Source organism: Dreissena polymorpha, chromosome 7 (assembly GCF_020536995.1).
Source record: "Dreissena polymorpha isolate Duluth1 chromosome 7, UMN_Dpol_1.0, whole genome shotgun sequence".
NCBI lineage: Eukaryota > Metazoa > Mollusca > Bivalvia > Myida > Dreissenidae > Dreissena > Dreissena polymorpha.
In genome coordinates, this window is record NC_068361.1 from 86870374 (window position 1) to 86883788 (window position 13415).

Sequence of the window (13415 nt, forward strand, 5' to 3'; positions counted from 1 at the left end):
TCAAACTATTTCACAAGAACTTTCACGAACTACATCATATTGTGAGTACAATAAGCAACCTAATGAAATTATTACCGACCATATTGCCAAATGCATACAATTAAATGTAATAGTCAATATTACTGACAAGAAATTGCCATCACTTTACTGGATACCTTAATTACATAAGACGCCATATACAAGTCGTTTTATCGCTAATTCAGTGTCTTGTACCACCAAACAATTATCAGTGTATCTTACATCTGCATTGAGTGCTATAATATATCATATAGCTAAATTTTGTAATAAAGTGTATGAAAATAGTAATATTAACCTATTATGGTCAATAACAAACACCTTAGAAGTTATTGATAAAATTGAAAATAAAAAATATAAGGTGTCACAGGTAAATACTTATGATTTTTCTACACTATATACAACGCTTCCTCACGCTTTAATAAAATCCAAACTTGTTTCTTTGATTGAAAAAACTTTTGCTAGAGAGAAGTGTTTGTATCTAGCTTTAAACACTAAAACAGCTTTTTTTACTAATCAGATATTAGATAATTATATTATTTGGACTGGTCTTGACTTTTGTGCAGCACTTACTTTTCTTCTGGATAACTTGTTTGTTGAATTTAATGGTAAAATATTTAAACAAATTATTGGCGCTCCTATGGGTACTAATTGTGCGCCACTTATAGCTGACCTTTTTTATATTGTTATGAAAGCGAATTTATGTTAGAATCTAAAACTAAGCAAGTAGATTTGATTAATTGTTTTAACCTTACTAGTAGGTACATTGATGACATTCTTAATTTAGATAATCCAATATTTGAATAATATATTCACAAAATCTACCCAAAAGAACTAGTCTTAAATAGATCGTGTATATCCAATACAGATGCTGCGTATTTAGACTTACATTTAACTATTAATAATAATTTGATCAAAACTAGTTTATACGACAAACGGGACGATTCTAACTTTGAAATTGTGAATTTTCCGTTCCTTGATGGCAACATTCCTAAAGGACCTTCCTATGGTATTTCGCAGTTGGTACGTTATGCCAGAGCATGTTCATGTATTAAAGATTTTAATGATCGTAATCTTATATTAACAAAAAAATTGCTAAAACAAGGCTTTTTGTATCATAACCTAAGAAGTAAATTTACCAAAGTATGGTGATTTAATTTCAAAATATAATGTTTCTTTCAAATGGCATTTAAATAATGAAATCTCCCATCCATCATTTTACGGAGATGTTTTGAAGCATGTCCGCAAATTAAAATATGTTAAACCAAATGTTCTTATTAAACTTTTCAATTTAATTAACTTGTTTTTATCAAAAGGATACGATGCTTATGTACTTAAAACACGTGTTTGGTGGTTTTCGATTCACTATATCTTTCTTCTCTTAAAATTTGGAATCATTAGTGATAGTATAAGCATTTTTCACTGTTAAATAAAATTGTGTCATTGTGTCGTATGAACAAATCTGCACGAAAACTACATTATAGGCATTTTTCACTGTTGAATAAAATTGTGTCATTGTGTCGTATGAACAAATCTGCATAAAAACTACATTTGGTATCAAATCGAAAATCAAATCATTTCTGTCCTCAGTTGTCAAAACACCTATATACTGTTTGATTCCAATAATGTCGTTGTAATGGAATTACTGTGTTTATATATTTTATTCTTAATATTTAATAAACTAAACTTGTTTTATTAGTAGTACAATTTTGCAGTAGCCCCCCATTAATAGTTTTATAATTACTTTACACCACTGCCCCTGGATTTTTTTCACGTCATTGTGTCTTCGCCTGCCAATTACGTCATAACCCTTTCTCTGTTCCTGGGTACATGGATTTTCTGACGTCATACGATCAACTTTCCAGTTGTAAGCTATATGCATAGGTCATTGGGTTTATAACGTTCAATTTTCTTTATATTTTCTCTCTGATAGGCGTTTCTTTTTTTATTTAATTATTATTAATTTAATTTTTAGCAGTCACATTAACAACCTAGCAATTTAATATGGAATGTTTACACCCATTATTGCTGCTTCTTCCTGTATTTGCGCGATGATTATCTGAAATATTAACTTAATGACGCTATATTCTTGAATCTTTTTCTAAAAAGAAGGAATGTAGTTGACACTTGTTTGAAGTTTCATTTTATCGTTCGTCAAAAAGTTGTAACTCTGTTGCTCTGGTATCTTCAATACCATTGAGTAATTAAATTGTAATTAAATTGAATGCGTTTTAATTCCCTTTTATTATTGTTTGATTTGAGTTACAATGCTTTCACGTTAAATTTTATTTACACTTAAATGTATTATGAATATTGCTGGGCCAAGTGTGAGGTTGAGTGCTCTATAACCGGTTTAAACCCCCAATGCTTTGCATTGACCGTTCCAAGGCGGTGACCCCAGCTTTATTCATATTTTGTGTTTATGTTGGTTTGTATTGTGCTGCACTGTTTGGGCAATCATTCACTTGCCTTAAATAAAGGACCAACTAATTGTTTTTAATGAGAATTCAATACTGATCCAGCAGCTGGAGTTTCACTTCTTTATATTCTAATAGTTCTCTACTTACATTGTTCAAATTTTGCCCCTGGGTCAAATTTGACCCTGCCCCGGGGGTCACAAATATGAACATACGCTTAAAAAAAGGCCTATTTTGTGCAAACTTTAAAAACCTTCTTGTCCATAACCGTATGGCATACGGCTTCCAAATTTGGTATGTAGTGACATTTAATACTCCTCTCCCAAATAAAGCCCCTTGGATCAAATTTGACCGTTCCCCAGTGGTCACAAAATTGAACATATGCTTATATTGGGCCTATTTTGTGCACACTTAAAATCTTCATGTCCCTAACCATTGGGCCTATTTCTACCAAATTTGTTATGCATTAAAATCTTAAAGTTGTCTACCAAGTTTTTTCAAATTATGCCACTGGTGTCAAAATTGACCCTGCCCCGGGGGTCACAAAAATGAACGTATGCTTTAATAAGGCCTATTTTGTGCAAACTTAACAAATCTTCTTGTTTATAATTATAGAGCCTTGGGCTACTAAATTTGGTATGTAGTGACATCTAATAGTTCTCTACCACATTTGTTCAAATTATTCCCCTGGGCTCAAATTTGACCCTGCCCCGGGGGGTCACAAAACTGAACATATGCTTAAATAAAGCCTCTTTTGTGCAAACTTTAAAAATCTTCTTGTCCATAACCATTGGGCAAATGGCTTCCAAATGGTATGTAGTGACATCTTATAGTTTTCTACCAAATTTGTTCAAATTTTGCCCCTGGGGCAAAATTTATATATAAAAATGCTCACCCTTCTAACTTAAAGCGTCCAGTGGGGCGAGGGATTTAAAGAGAAAGTCACATGCTTGAGTACATTTCAACCCATGCGCATTGCACGATTTTTATGCCCCCTTTCGAAGAAGATGGGGTATATTGTTTTGCCCATGTCGGTATGTCCGTCCATCCGTATGCCGTATGGCCGTCCACCAGATGGTTTCCGGATGATAACTCAAGACACTTAGGTCTAGGATCATGAAACCACATAGGTACATTGATCATGACTCGCAGATCATCCCTATTGATTTTGAGGTCACTAGGTCAAAGGTCACGGTCACGGTTACCCGAAATAGTAAAATGGTTTCCGGATAACTCAAGAACGCTTTTGACTAGGATCTTGAATCTTCATAAGTACATTGATCACCACTCGCAGATGAACCCTTTTGATTTTCATGTCACTAGGACGAAGGTTAAGGTCACGGTGCCCCGAAATAGTAAAATAGTTTCCGGATGATAACTCAAAAATGCTTATGCCTAGGATCATGAAACTTCATAGGTACATTGATCTAGACTCGAAGATGACCCTCTATTGATTTTCAGGTCCCTAGGTCAAAAGGTCGAGGTCATGGTAACACAACTTAGCAAATTGGTTTCCGGATGATAACTCAAACTTCATAGGTGCATTGATCATGACTCGCAGATGATCCCTATCGACATTCAGGTCACTAGGTTAAAGGTCAATGTCACGGTGACTTGACAGTTACATGGTTTCCGGATGATAACTCAAGAAAGATTACGCCTAGGATCATAAAACTTCATAGGTACATTGATCATGACTCGCAGATGGCCCCTATTGATTTTCTGGTCAATATGTCAAAGGTCAAAGTCACAGTGCCAAAAAAACGTATTAACACAATGGCTGCCACTACAACTGACAGCCCATATGGGGGGCATGCATGTTTTACAAACAGCCCTTGTTTCACATTAAAAAAAACGTGGAGCGATACAGGGCCATCATGGCCCTTTTGTTTATGGTTCCTCGGGATCAATGACTCCAGCACTTTCTTGTTGCGAATTGAATACTGCTTAAGGCGATGCTAGGGGGCGTGAGAGATGTTGCATCTTCCATTATCTCTCATGAACTGACTCAATAATACCGAGTCAGCAATATTTGACTTAATTTTTGGTTTGGTTGCTCTAACGAGGGATCGAATCTTTCAGAATCTTCCTTAAAGCCTAGTGGTAGAGTGTCGTCTTTGATTGCAGGAGGATGTGCTGCGGGTTTGATCCCCAGAAGCGACATTGAAAACTAGCCAACTTTGCTATCTAAAAGGCTGCTAAACCTGATATACTTAGCTATTGTGAATTTTCTTTCACATGATGGTCATCAGTTATATTATATAAAAACTAACAGCAGTAGTAAACAATGGGACAATAATTAATGAATGCATCTTTCATTTGACTTTGACACTTTGAGTTTGACATGGCCTAGATTGAAATATGTGACTTGACTTTGGGTCAAGTTCCCCAGGGGAACTACGTCCCCGTACACCCATTTTTTCCGTACCAAAGTTGTTTCGTACCCAATATTTTATTCGTAGCCAATTTTTATTTTGTTGCAAAAAAATGTTCGTACCCAATTTTTTTTCGTAACCAATTTTTTCGTAACCAAATGTTTTTTGGCATATTTTTTTTTCGTTCCCAAAATTTGTGTACCAAAACTTTTTTTGAACCCATATACACATTTGTGATGATGTAGATCAACTTAAATTGATGCTTGTATAAATCCATCCTCTTCAAAGGCATCGTCACACCAGTAATGTCAGTACTTTGATTTATTATTGCGGGCATAAGGATCGAATAAAACAAATTATTTACCTAATTGCAACTTTCTTATAGATTAGCACACACACACACAACATTATACAGCTTTATTAACGGTCAAACTACACAGTTGAACCAACTACATCTGACGGGTCCAATCCCAGCGCCTATGGAATGACTTTAAGGGTAGTTTCGTTGAACTTGCCTAGTTTCCACAGGTTGTAAAGGTGCACTGAAAAGAGCTGACACTGCGTTAGTTCGACATGTTCAGCTTTCAATATGACTAAAATATCGAATCGTCAATACACAATCATCAATCAAAGTTGTTAAATAATAAATCTTGTAGATAAAACGTGTATCACTAAACTTGTTTTAAATACATCTTGGTATGTTCTTAGGATTCAGAATATGGTTTAAATTTTGCTTTTAATAATGCCGGTTCCGAATCCCATTATAGACACGTGCAAAGGTCAATCTACGACGTAACATTACGCACATGCATTTAACCCAGTTTTACCAGGACGAGACTTATTTTATGAATGTACCATACCCTTGAGGATCTTGCAATCGCCGTAGTTACAGGCTCCATCTCCGCAGCAGACATTGCAGACCACACTTTCATGTTCGCATTCTGACGAAGAAATACCGTCGCAGTGACGCATATCTTCGAACAACCTCTTCATCAATAATCTACATATCTGAAACAGAGTTTGAAATAATCTTGAGGCTTTGCTTATGAGTCCATATTTACAGTTAAACGTTATATTGCGTTTGATGTTCTGTTTGAGTCATCTGTTTTATTTGTCGATGTCTTGCACTTTTTGTGTTGCTATAGGAGTTGTGCTCGGCTGTTGGTTTTGGACTTTTACCTTGCTGATATGAGCCTCGCTCTGAGACAAAGGGGTTTAATGCAAGTGCGTAAAGTGTCGTCCCAGATTAGCACCTGCAGTCAGCACAGGTTAATCAGGGGCGACACTTTCCGCTTGTATGATATTGTTCGTCTAAAAATGTCTCTTCTTATAAAAAATCCGGTTTAGGCGGACAGTGTCGTCCCTGATTAGCCTGTGTGGACTGAACAGGCTTATCTGGAACGACACTTTACGCACATGTTCTAAACGACGTTTCATAGGACGAGGCTCATATGAAAATGAGTGCGTCAATACATGTACCTTTTCTAGTACTGGGTCTGTGGTTACAACAGTATTTTTAATATTATAGAACGAATATTACTTTCGATGAAACGAAATAGCTTGATTACACCCAATGTCAGCATAACTTTATTACGATTAGTATAAACGCTCTTTCATAGAATTGTCTGGATCAGATAACAACGATCTCATCATTACGCCATTACTCGTCTTCTTTTTGAACGAATTACCTTTTACGTATATACTAGTATTCAAGTATTAGCATTAGCAGAGTACACTGACTAAGCGTTTAAATTATTCAATTTGTGTATATCAGCAAACGCGATTGTCATTGTATACGAATTTTCCTAAATTATGCATTCATTAAACTGGTCAAACATGTATAATGACAAAGGTAGGTAAAAGAAACAGTTTCAGCGGCTTGTCTGATTGATTCGGCACTGCACGTTTATGTTATTCTTATAGCATTACATTCTCAGATGCGATTGCGCTATTTGTATGCATGACCATTAACTGTATCACGACTCACGAATTTGTTCTGACACCCGTATTCGTACGTCGTAGCCGATCCTGGATGGTACTGATTGTTGGCATAGCAAACCTGACAATACAAACACGCATTCTATAGTAATTATAGGGTCCGTCACACAGAGTTACACATAACAAAACATAACTTTTTGAACCCTCTGATATACAAATATGCAGGAACACTATAGACATGTTCAAGCAAAAATTAGTGCAAACGTTACTAACATGTTTGGAAGTTTGAACATTACACTGGAAAAATACAGTATTTAATGTATTGTGTTCTGTTAAATCATGAACATGGCTCGGCTGAATGCATTGCTTGTTTTTTATAATGTAACATTAGTAAATTGGTTACGGTTTCATGTATTCTCTAAAGCATTGATGTCCGGTTCACATCCATTTAATTTATATAGATGTAAGGTGTATTCATTTATTTGGATCACATTTCTTATTTTCTAACGTAAACCTCCATCGTGGTTTCTAATGATGATAAGCAGTCGTGCTGTACTCAAAAAGGGGTTCCATACATAAAAAGATACCTGGTCGGGATCACACGTAGTGAGAGTGATACAGTCCGAAGGTTTGGAGACTGATGCCTGATCAGACTTGGATGAGTCGCAGAAGTAGCATTGAGATGTGTTTGTATTGTCTAAAAGCACGTGTATATAATTATATTAATTATATTAATCATGAACTTGCTTTGCAAATAAGCGTATGGTACATGTGGAGAAAACATATAATATTTGTACATCTATTGAACAAAGATTATTAAGCTGTGACTAGTTATTAAAACAATCTTATTATTTGTTTTTTTCGTCATATAATTATTATGATTAATCATATGAATCATGGCACTATTTTCCGAGGAATGCAACTAGGTATTACTAGAAGCGTTCAAGTATGAATTGTTGTGGACGTTTTTTTCAGACGGCATCGCGATAATCACGCGGAACCGACAGTCGTGGGTATATTTAGATGCAAGTTTTATTATGTATCCTTTCCCGTTAAAATCCGCTTTGTTGGCATGTATTTATGAAAAACTAAACATTGTAAGTGTACTTATATACAATTATACAACAATGGTTGGTAGAGAGTCTCAATACGCCGCGGCATTACTGTCCCATATGAGGAGTCGTTGTATTCGTTGAATTGGGTTTAAAGACGTTTTTGGTGAAATATGTTTAGTGAATGGACATAATAAAATAATAAAATGCATTTTTCGAAAGTTATTCGCTGTATTCAGAATTTAGGTTCAAGCTGGTTTTAATAGAAGATAAAAATACATATGGCTTCGACAAAACAGGATTGTCTGTACAGCAATTTGCTGGAGTGAAAGAATTATGCGTGTTTTATGAAAAGAATTATGCGTGTTTTATGCAAAGAGTTATGCGTGTTTTATGCAAAGTATTACGCGTGTCTTATGCGAAGAATAATGCGTGTTGTATGCCAAGAATTATGCGTGTTTTTTGCAAAGAATTATGTCAAGGTGTCATCATATAAGAATATATCGTAGCATATCAATAAAAAATGAAAATGCCTTTAACCGTTTGATCAGAAGTCAGAATGTGTACATATTTGTTAAGGGTAAATACTGCAATGGTACTCATTAAAAGTGTTATCGAAATCTTTCAATGATACATTGTGATGTGCGTATATATTTTCAAATTTAAACGCACCTTGGTTACTTCCGCAGGGATTTGAGCAAGGATTTTTAGGGATTAATAAAGATATTTAAAAGCAGGAGGCAAATGACTCCGCGCTTGAAATTTTTATTGGTGAAATAAAATGTTTAGGGTTGGAAATACTGAAAAACATAGTTATTGTCTTTCTGCATATTTGTTAAATGCTCTGAAATGTTTCTAGTAAAAAAACTGAGATAAATACTATGCAAAATCTCAATTTGTGTAATTTACTCTTCATTATAGAATTATCTTACTGGTGATATTATATAATAAATGATGCAATGCAGAAAATTCACACAAGTGAGTAAATCTCAAAATGCTGGCATCTAAATGAAGTATATTATGCATGTATGAGAAACAAGTGTTGGCAACTTAAAAACAAATACCAATTTGATTATCATACATATGAATATATAAAAGTAATTACCCTGTCTAATTCCACACAAAAGTTTGTTACAGTCGTCTTGGTTTGAACAGCATCTGATAACATGGAAAAGTGTGTATATTAAAATTAAAGCCTCATAAACACTGAAAGTCAACGAATATTTCGTAAAGTATAACGATATCCAAACATTTACGAGTGAACGCGAGATAAGCTTCGAGCAGCTCATGAGAACTACATCGTGCTTCTGATGCTGCCTTAAGCCAATCTCTCATTCGCTCATAAATGTTTGGATATCGTGGCGAGAAATTCACATGGAATATATTGGCAAACACAAAATTAAAACGAACAGTTTTTTATCTCGTTAAATATATGGTTTCAAACCACATATAACTTTGAACTTTTGGGCTATTGCTATAAAGTACACTGTATTTGTTTTATTTTTTACCTGAAATAATTTTGAAATATGTCTTTAATATAATTTCTTATGTAGGATATACAATTGGGTCCTAAATTATGAAAGTAATTTCAGACGCACACGGTTGAAGGAATAATAAATTTTAATACCAATTGAGGTTAAAGTTGACATTTTGTATCAAGAGCATAATGCAAAAACTCAACAAAGACATGCTTTTGTGCATGTATAAAAATATTTACAAATATAAAAACATATGTAATCCGGAGATTCATATATAAACGTTATCAACACAAATTTGCATTAATAGTTTTACTTGATTTTGTTTTAATATAAAGAAATGAAACGGTGTGTTGTTGATTCGAATATTTTGTCGACATCAGCGAAATATAGCTGGTTTCGAACGCTTGGTATACCTAAAAACAGACTCGATCGAGGGGATTGTATGTGCGTGATAAGTTTCAAATGGATGTAAAGACATGACCTGTAACATTGTATACCTTCTTGGAACTGAAAAGACTCGTATTCTAAAATGGATGAACATTCAACAGATATTTATAAGATAGCATTCGCTCTCGATGTTGTATATGCGTCAACCTGCCTATCATACAAGTTCTGAAAAACTATAAACAAATACATTTTAATTAAAAGGTCCCTTGGTATTTACTCGTTTACACTGAAATCGAATAGATTTCATTTTTATGTCCCTTAGTATATACTGGGGGAAATATTGTTTTGCCATGTCTGTTGATTTGTTTGTTGGCTTGTTGGTTTGCGTCAAACTTTAACATTTTCCATTACTTTTGCAATATTGAAGATAGCAACTTAATATTTGGCATGCATGTGTATCCCATAGAGCTGCACATTTTGAGCGGTGAAAGGTCAAGGTCAATGTTATTCTTCAGGGTCAGAGGTAAACAAGAGATGTGTTTGTCAGAAACACAATGCCCCCTAAAACACCGCTTTTTTTACCTTTGACCTTGAAGGATGACCTTGACCTTTCACCATTCAAAATGTGCAGCTCCACCAGATACACATGTGTTAAATATTAAAACAGTTATGAAAATTTATGTTTTTTATATTTTGATCTTTGACCTTAAAGGTTTACCTTGACCTTTCAACACTCAAAATGTGCAGCTCCACGTAAAGTAAATAAGAGATTGATATAAAAAAATTTTAATTGTTGACCTTTGACCTTGAGTGATGACCTTGACCTTTCACCACTCATAATGTGAAGCTCCACGGGATACACATGCATGCAAAATATGAAGATGCTGAGTTAAATATTAAAAAGTTATGATAAAACTTTAACGCAGGTTAAAAAATACAATGATATTTGACCTTTGACCTTGAAGGATGACCTTGACCTTTACTTTTCACCACTCAAAATGAGTAGCTCTATGAGATACACGTGCATGGTAAATATCAAGTTGTTATGTCCAATATTGCAAACGTAATTAAACTTTAACCAAGGTCAAAGTTTTGGACAGACAGACAGGACAAAAACAATATACCCCCGATCTTTCGATCCGGGGGCATAAGAATATGGGTCAAAATCGTCAAACTTTAACCTTTGCAATAACATTTGCAATATTGAAGATTGCAACATCATATTTGGCATACATGTGTATCTCATGGAGCTGCACATTTTGATCAAGGTCAAGATGCGGTCATCCTTAAAGGTCAAAGGTCAAAAATAGGGGGGACATAGTGTTTCACAAACACATCTTTTTGCTCTTGTATAGTTGCTTCTGATTTTCTTAATCAAAATGTTGATCAATTATAATTTAATATCTAGGAATTACGTTATTTATAAGAAACATTAAGTAATAACTGATACATAATTAGAAATGTAACTGTTACGTTAGAAGTGCGGATTTATTGCAGGTGTATGGCGAATACAATTACCGTAAAGCGTATGGGATTTAGTGGGTGGAAGAGGACTTACTGTGAGCAGCTGACGAGCTCATCCCGCTTTCCTATTGCACCAGCTGTACCCCCTTTGCATTGCTTAAAGTACCACAACAGCAAAGAATATAACACAACAATTTTACTTTGTTTTACTTATCATTTGAAAATAAAGCATCTACAACATGTATTACATGTAATTAATTCTTCATATTTCAAATTTATATGCATTTATATTGAAATTAGCCGTGTTAAACAAACTTGTTTGCTTCATAATTGTTCTTTAAAATAATAAGTATTATAATACATATTATGCATGTATACATATTACTGAACAAATATATTCAATTCATTGTTTTATTTAAGTGGTTAGTCTCATCCATTTCATGTACATACTTATAACAAAGCATGAAAACATTCATAAAACATAAAAAATGGCCATTCTATGTAAGAATTATAAGAGACTTTGAGGAGTAAAATATTTCCTAGTTTTCATATACTTGTTCTTTATATACATATTTAAATTAAAAGTTGGGTTACCATTGCTCATCCATAATTAAATACTGCCATAAGATATAATGAACTAAAATACTGACACTGTAAACAAAAGTGGCACTAACGCGCATAGTATAAAATGGTTTAAGAAATCGATTATCAACTCTGACCTGGTCGGAAATGAACTGATAAGCAATGGTTACCAGAGCTAAGATACAAACTAACAGACCCTGTTGACTAAGACTATAGTGACATTGATTACATTTTAAAACAATATGCATTTAAACCCGAACGGTGACGCCAGACTGATTTCAGAGAGACATATTAAGCAGAACAGACATCCAGCACATACTTATTCCAAAGGAATAAACAACCCTACCCAGTTTCCCATAAATTCTGTGTGACATATACAGGATTTGGTCTCCTTAGTCTGGGTGCACACCATTCAAGTGAGTCATTTTGCACTTACAAGCATGTTTCAACTGTGCATATAATAATGATCAAAGTACTGACAGTACTGGTGTGACGATGCTTTTGAACAGGATTGATATAAAAGCATCTATTTAAGTTTTTCTACATCACTCCAATTGTGTATGTGGGTACGAAAATTGTGGGTAGGAAAAAATGGGTACTAAAATTTTGGGTACAACAATTATGCCAAACAAAAAATAAGTACGTAAAAAGATTTGGTTACGAAAAAAATTGGGTAGGAAACAAATTGGGTACGAAAAAAAATTGGTTACGAGCAAAAATTTGGGTACAAAAAAAAAATTGGGTACGAAAACAATTGGGAACGAAAAATGTAGGGTACGAAAAAAAAATGGGGATACGGGGAAGTAGTACCCGTGGGGAACTTGATCATTGCAGCGAAACTGGGAGGCGGGTTACATTCTCGATCAAATATAACAAGAAATATCTTTAAAAAGGTGTTCGACGTGTATTTTCTGTACCACTTGTCTGTTACAGTAAAACGTTTGTGGGTTATAACATTACGTATCAGCATATAAATTCAAAACTTGACATGCTCTTTTATTACACCATTCTCTTTAATTTCACATGTATATCATACCAAACTTTATATTTCATTGTTTCCTTTCCGAAGTTAATGATGCTATGTGTACGGACGTGATTTCACAATCCCATGTGCATGAACATTTACTTTTTCTCTTTTGATTACTGTTCTTTTTCTCTAATTCAATAAGCTTAGGCATGTTTGTTCCTTAAGTACGGCAATAATTTCATGATGATTCCCGATCGAAAGTGGGTATGAGCACATAGTCGTAAGAGCACTTGAATACGTGAGTTCGCCCATGAACACACGGTAAGGTTAACTAAATCTCCGTGATATGACCTAATATGTGTTTAAAACAGAAAACAATATCCAACGAACGAATGAATTGTCAAACATAGTTTGTGCACTGATGTGGCTCTGTAATTTATGTTTGAAAAGTTTATAAAATATGCAAAATGAGAAAGCACGCAGAAGAGTGAGTATCACAGATATGATACGGCTGCTATGCTGTTTATATACCATAGTCGCTACAACGTTTACAAATAACAGGTTCAAAATAATTCATTTTCTTTACACTCATGATAGCATTGAAAGTTAATTACAGTGGAAACCCTCTAAACCGGATCCTCTTTATACCGGAATCCTCTCTAAACCGGAAAAATTCTCCGGCCTATTTTTTTCCCTATAAAACCATGCGTAAAATATCTCCTCGAGACCGGAATCCCCTC

General features: G+C 34.5%; 2 protein-coding genes across 6 annotated transcripts in view; both read right to left on the reverse strand.

Moving 5' to 3' along the window:
- Positions 1–13415, reverse strand: part of LOC127837588 (uncharacterized) — a 377541-nt gene that overhangs the window by 350223 nt on the left and 13903 nt on the right. The gene's annotated exons all lie outside the window — the stretch shown is intronic.
- Positions 1–13415, reverse strand: part of LOC127837589 (uncharacterized) — a 253953-nt gene that overhangs the window by 18532 nt on the left and 222006 nt on the right. For 3 of the 5 annotated variants that reach the window (XM_052364846.1, XM_052364845.1, XM_052364842.1), the window contains 2 exons: positions 5668–5815; positions 5210–5349 (listed from right to left, as the gene is read on the reverse strand). The exons of the other annotated variants lie outside the window; for them this stretch is intronic. In XM_052364846.1, coding sequence (XP_052220806.1) covers positions 5285–5349; positions 5668–5815 — 213 coding nt within the window. In that variant the 3' untranslated portion in view covers positions 5210–5284. Of the gene's footprint in view, positions 1–5209; positions 5350–5667; positions 5816–13415 lie in introns of those variants that run through there. 5 annotated transcript variants of the gene reach the window in all.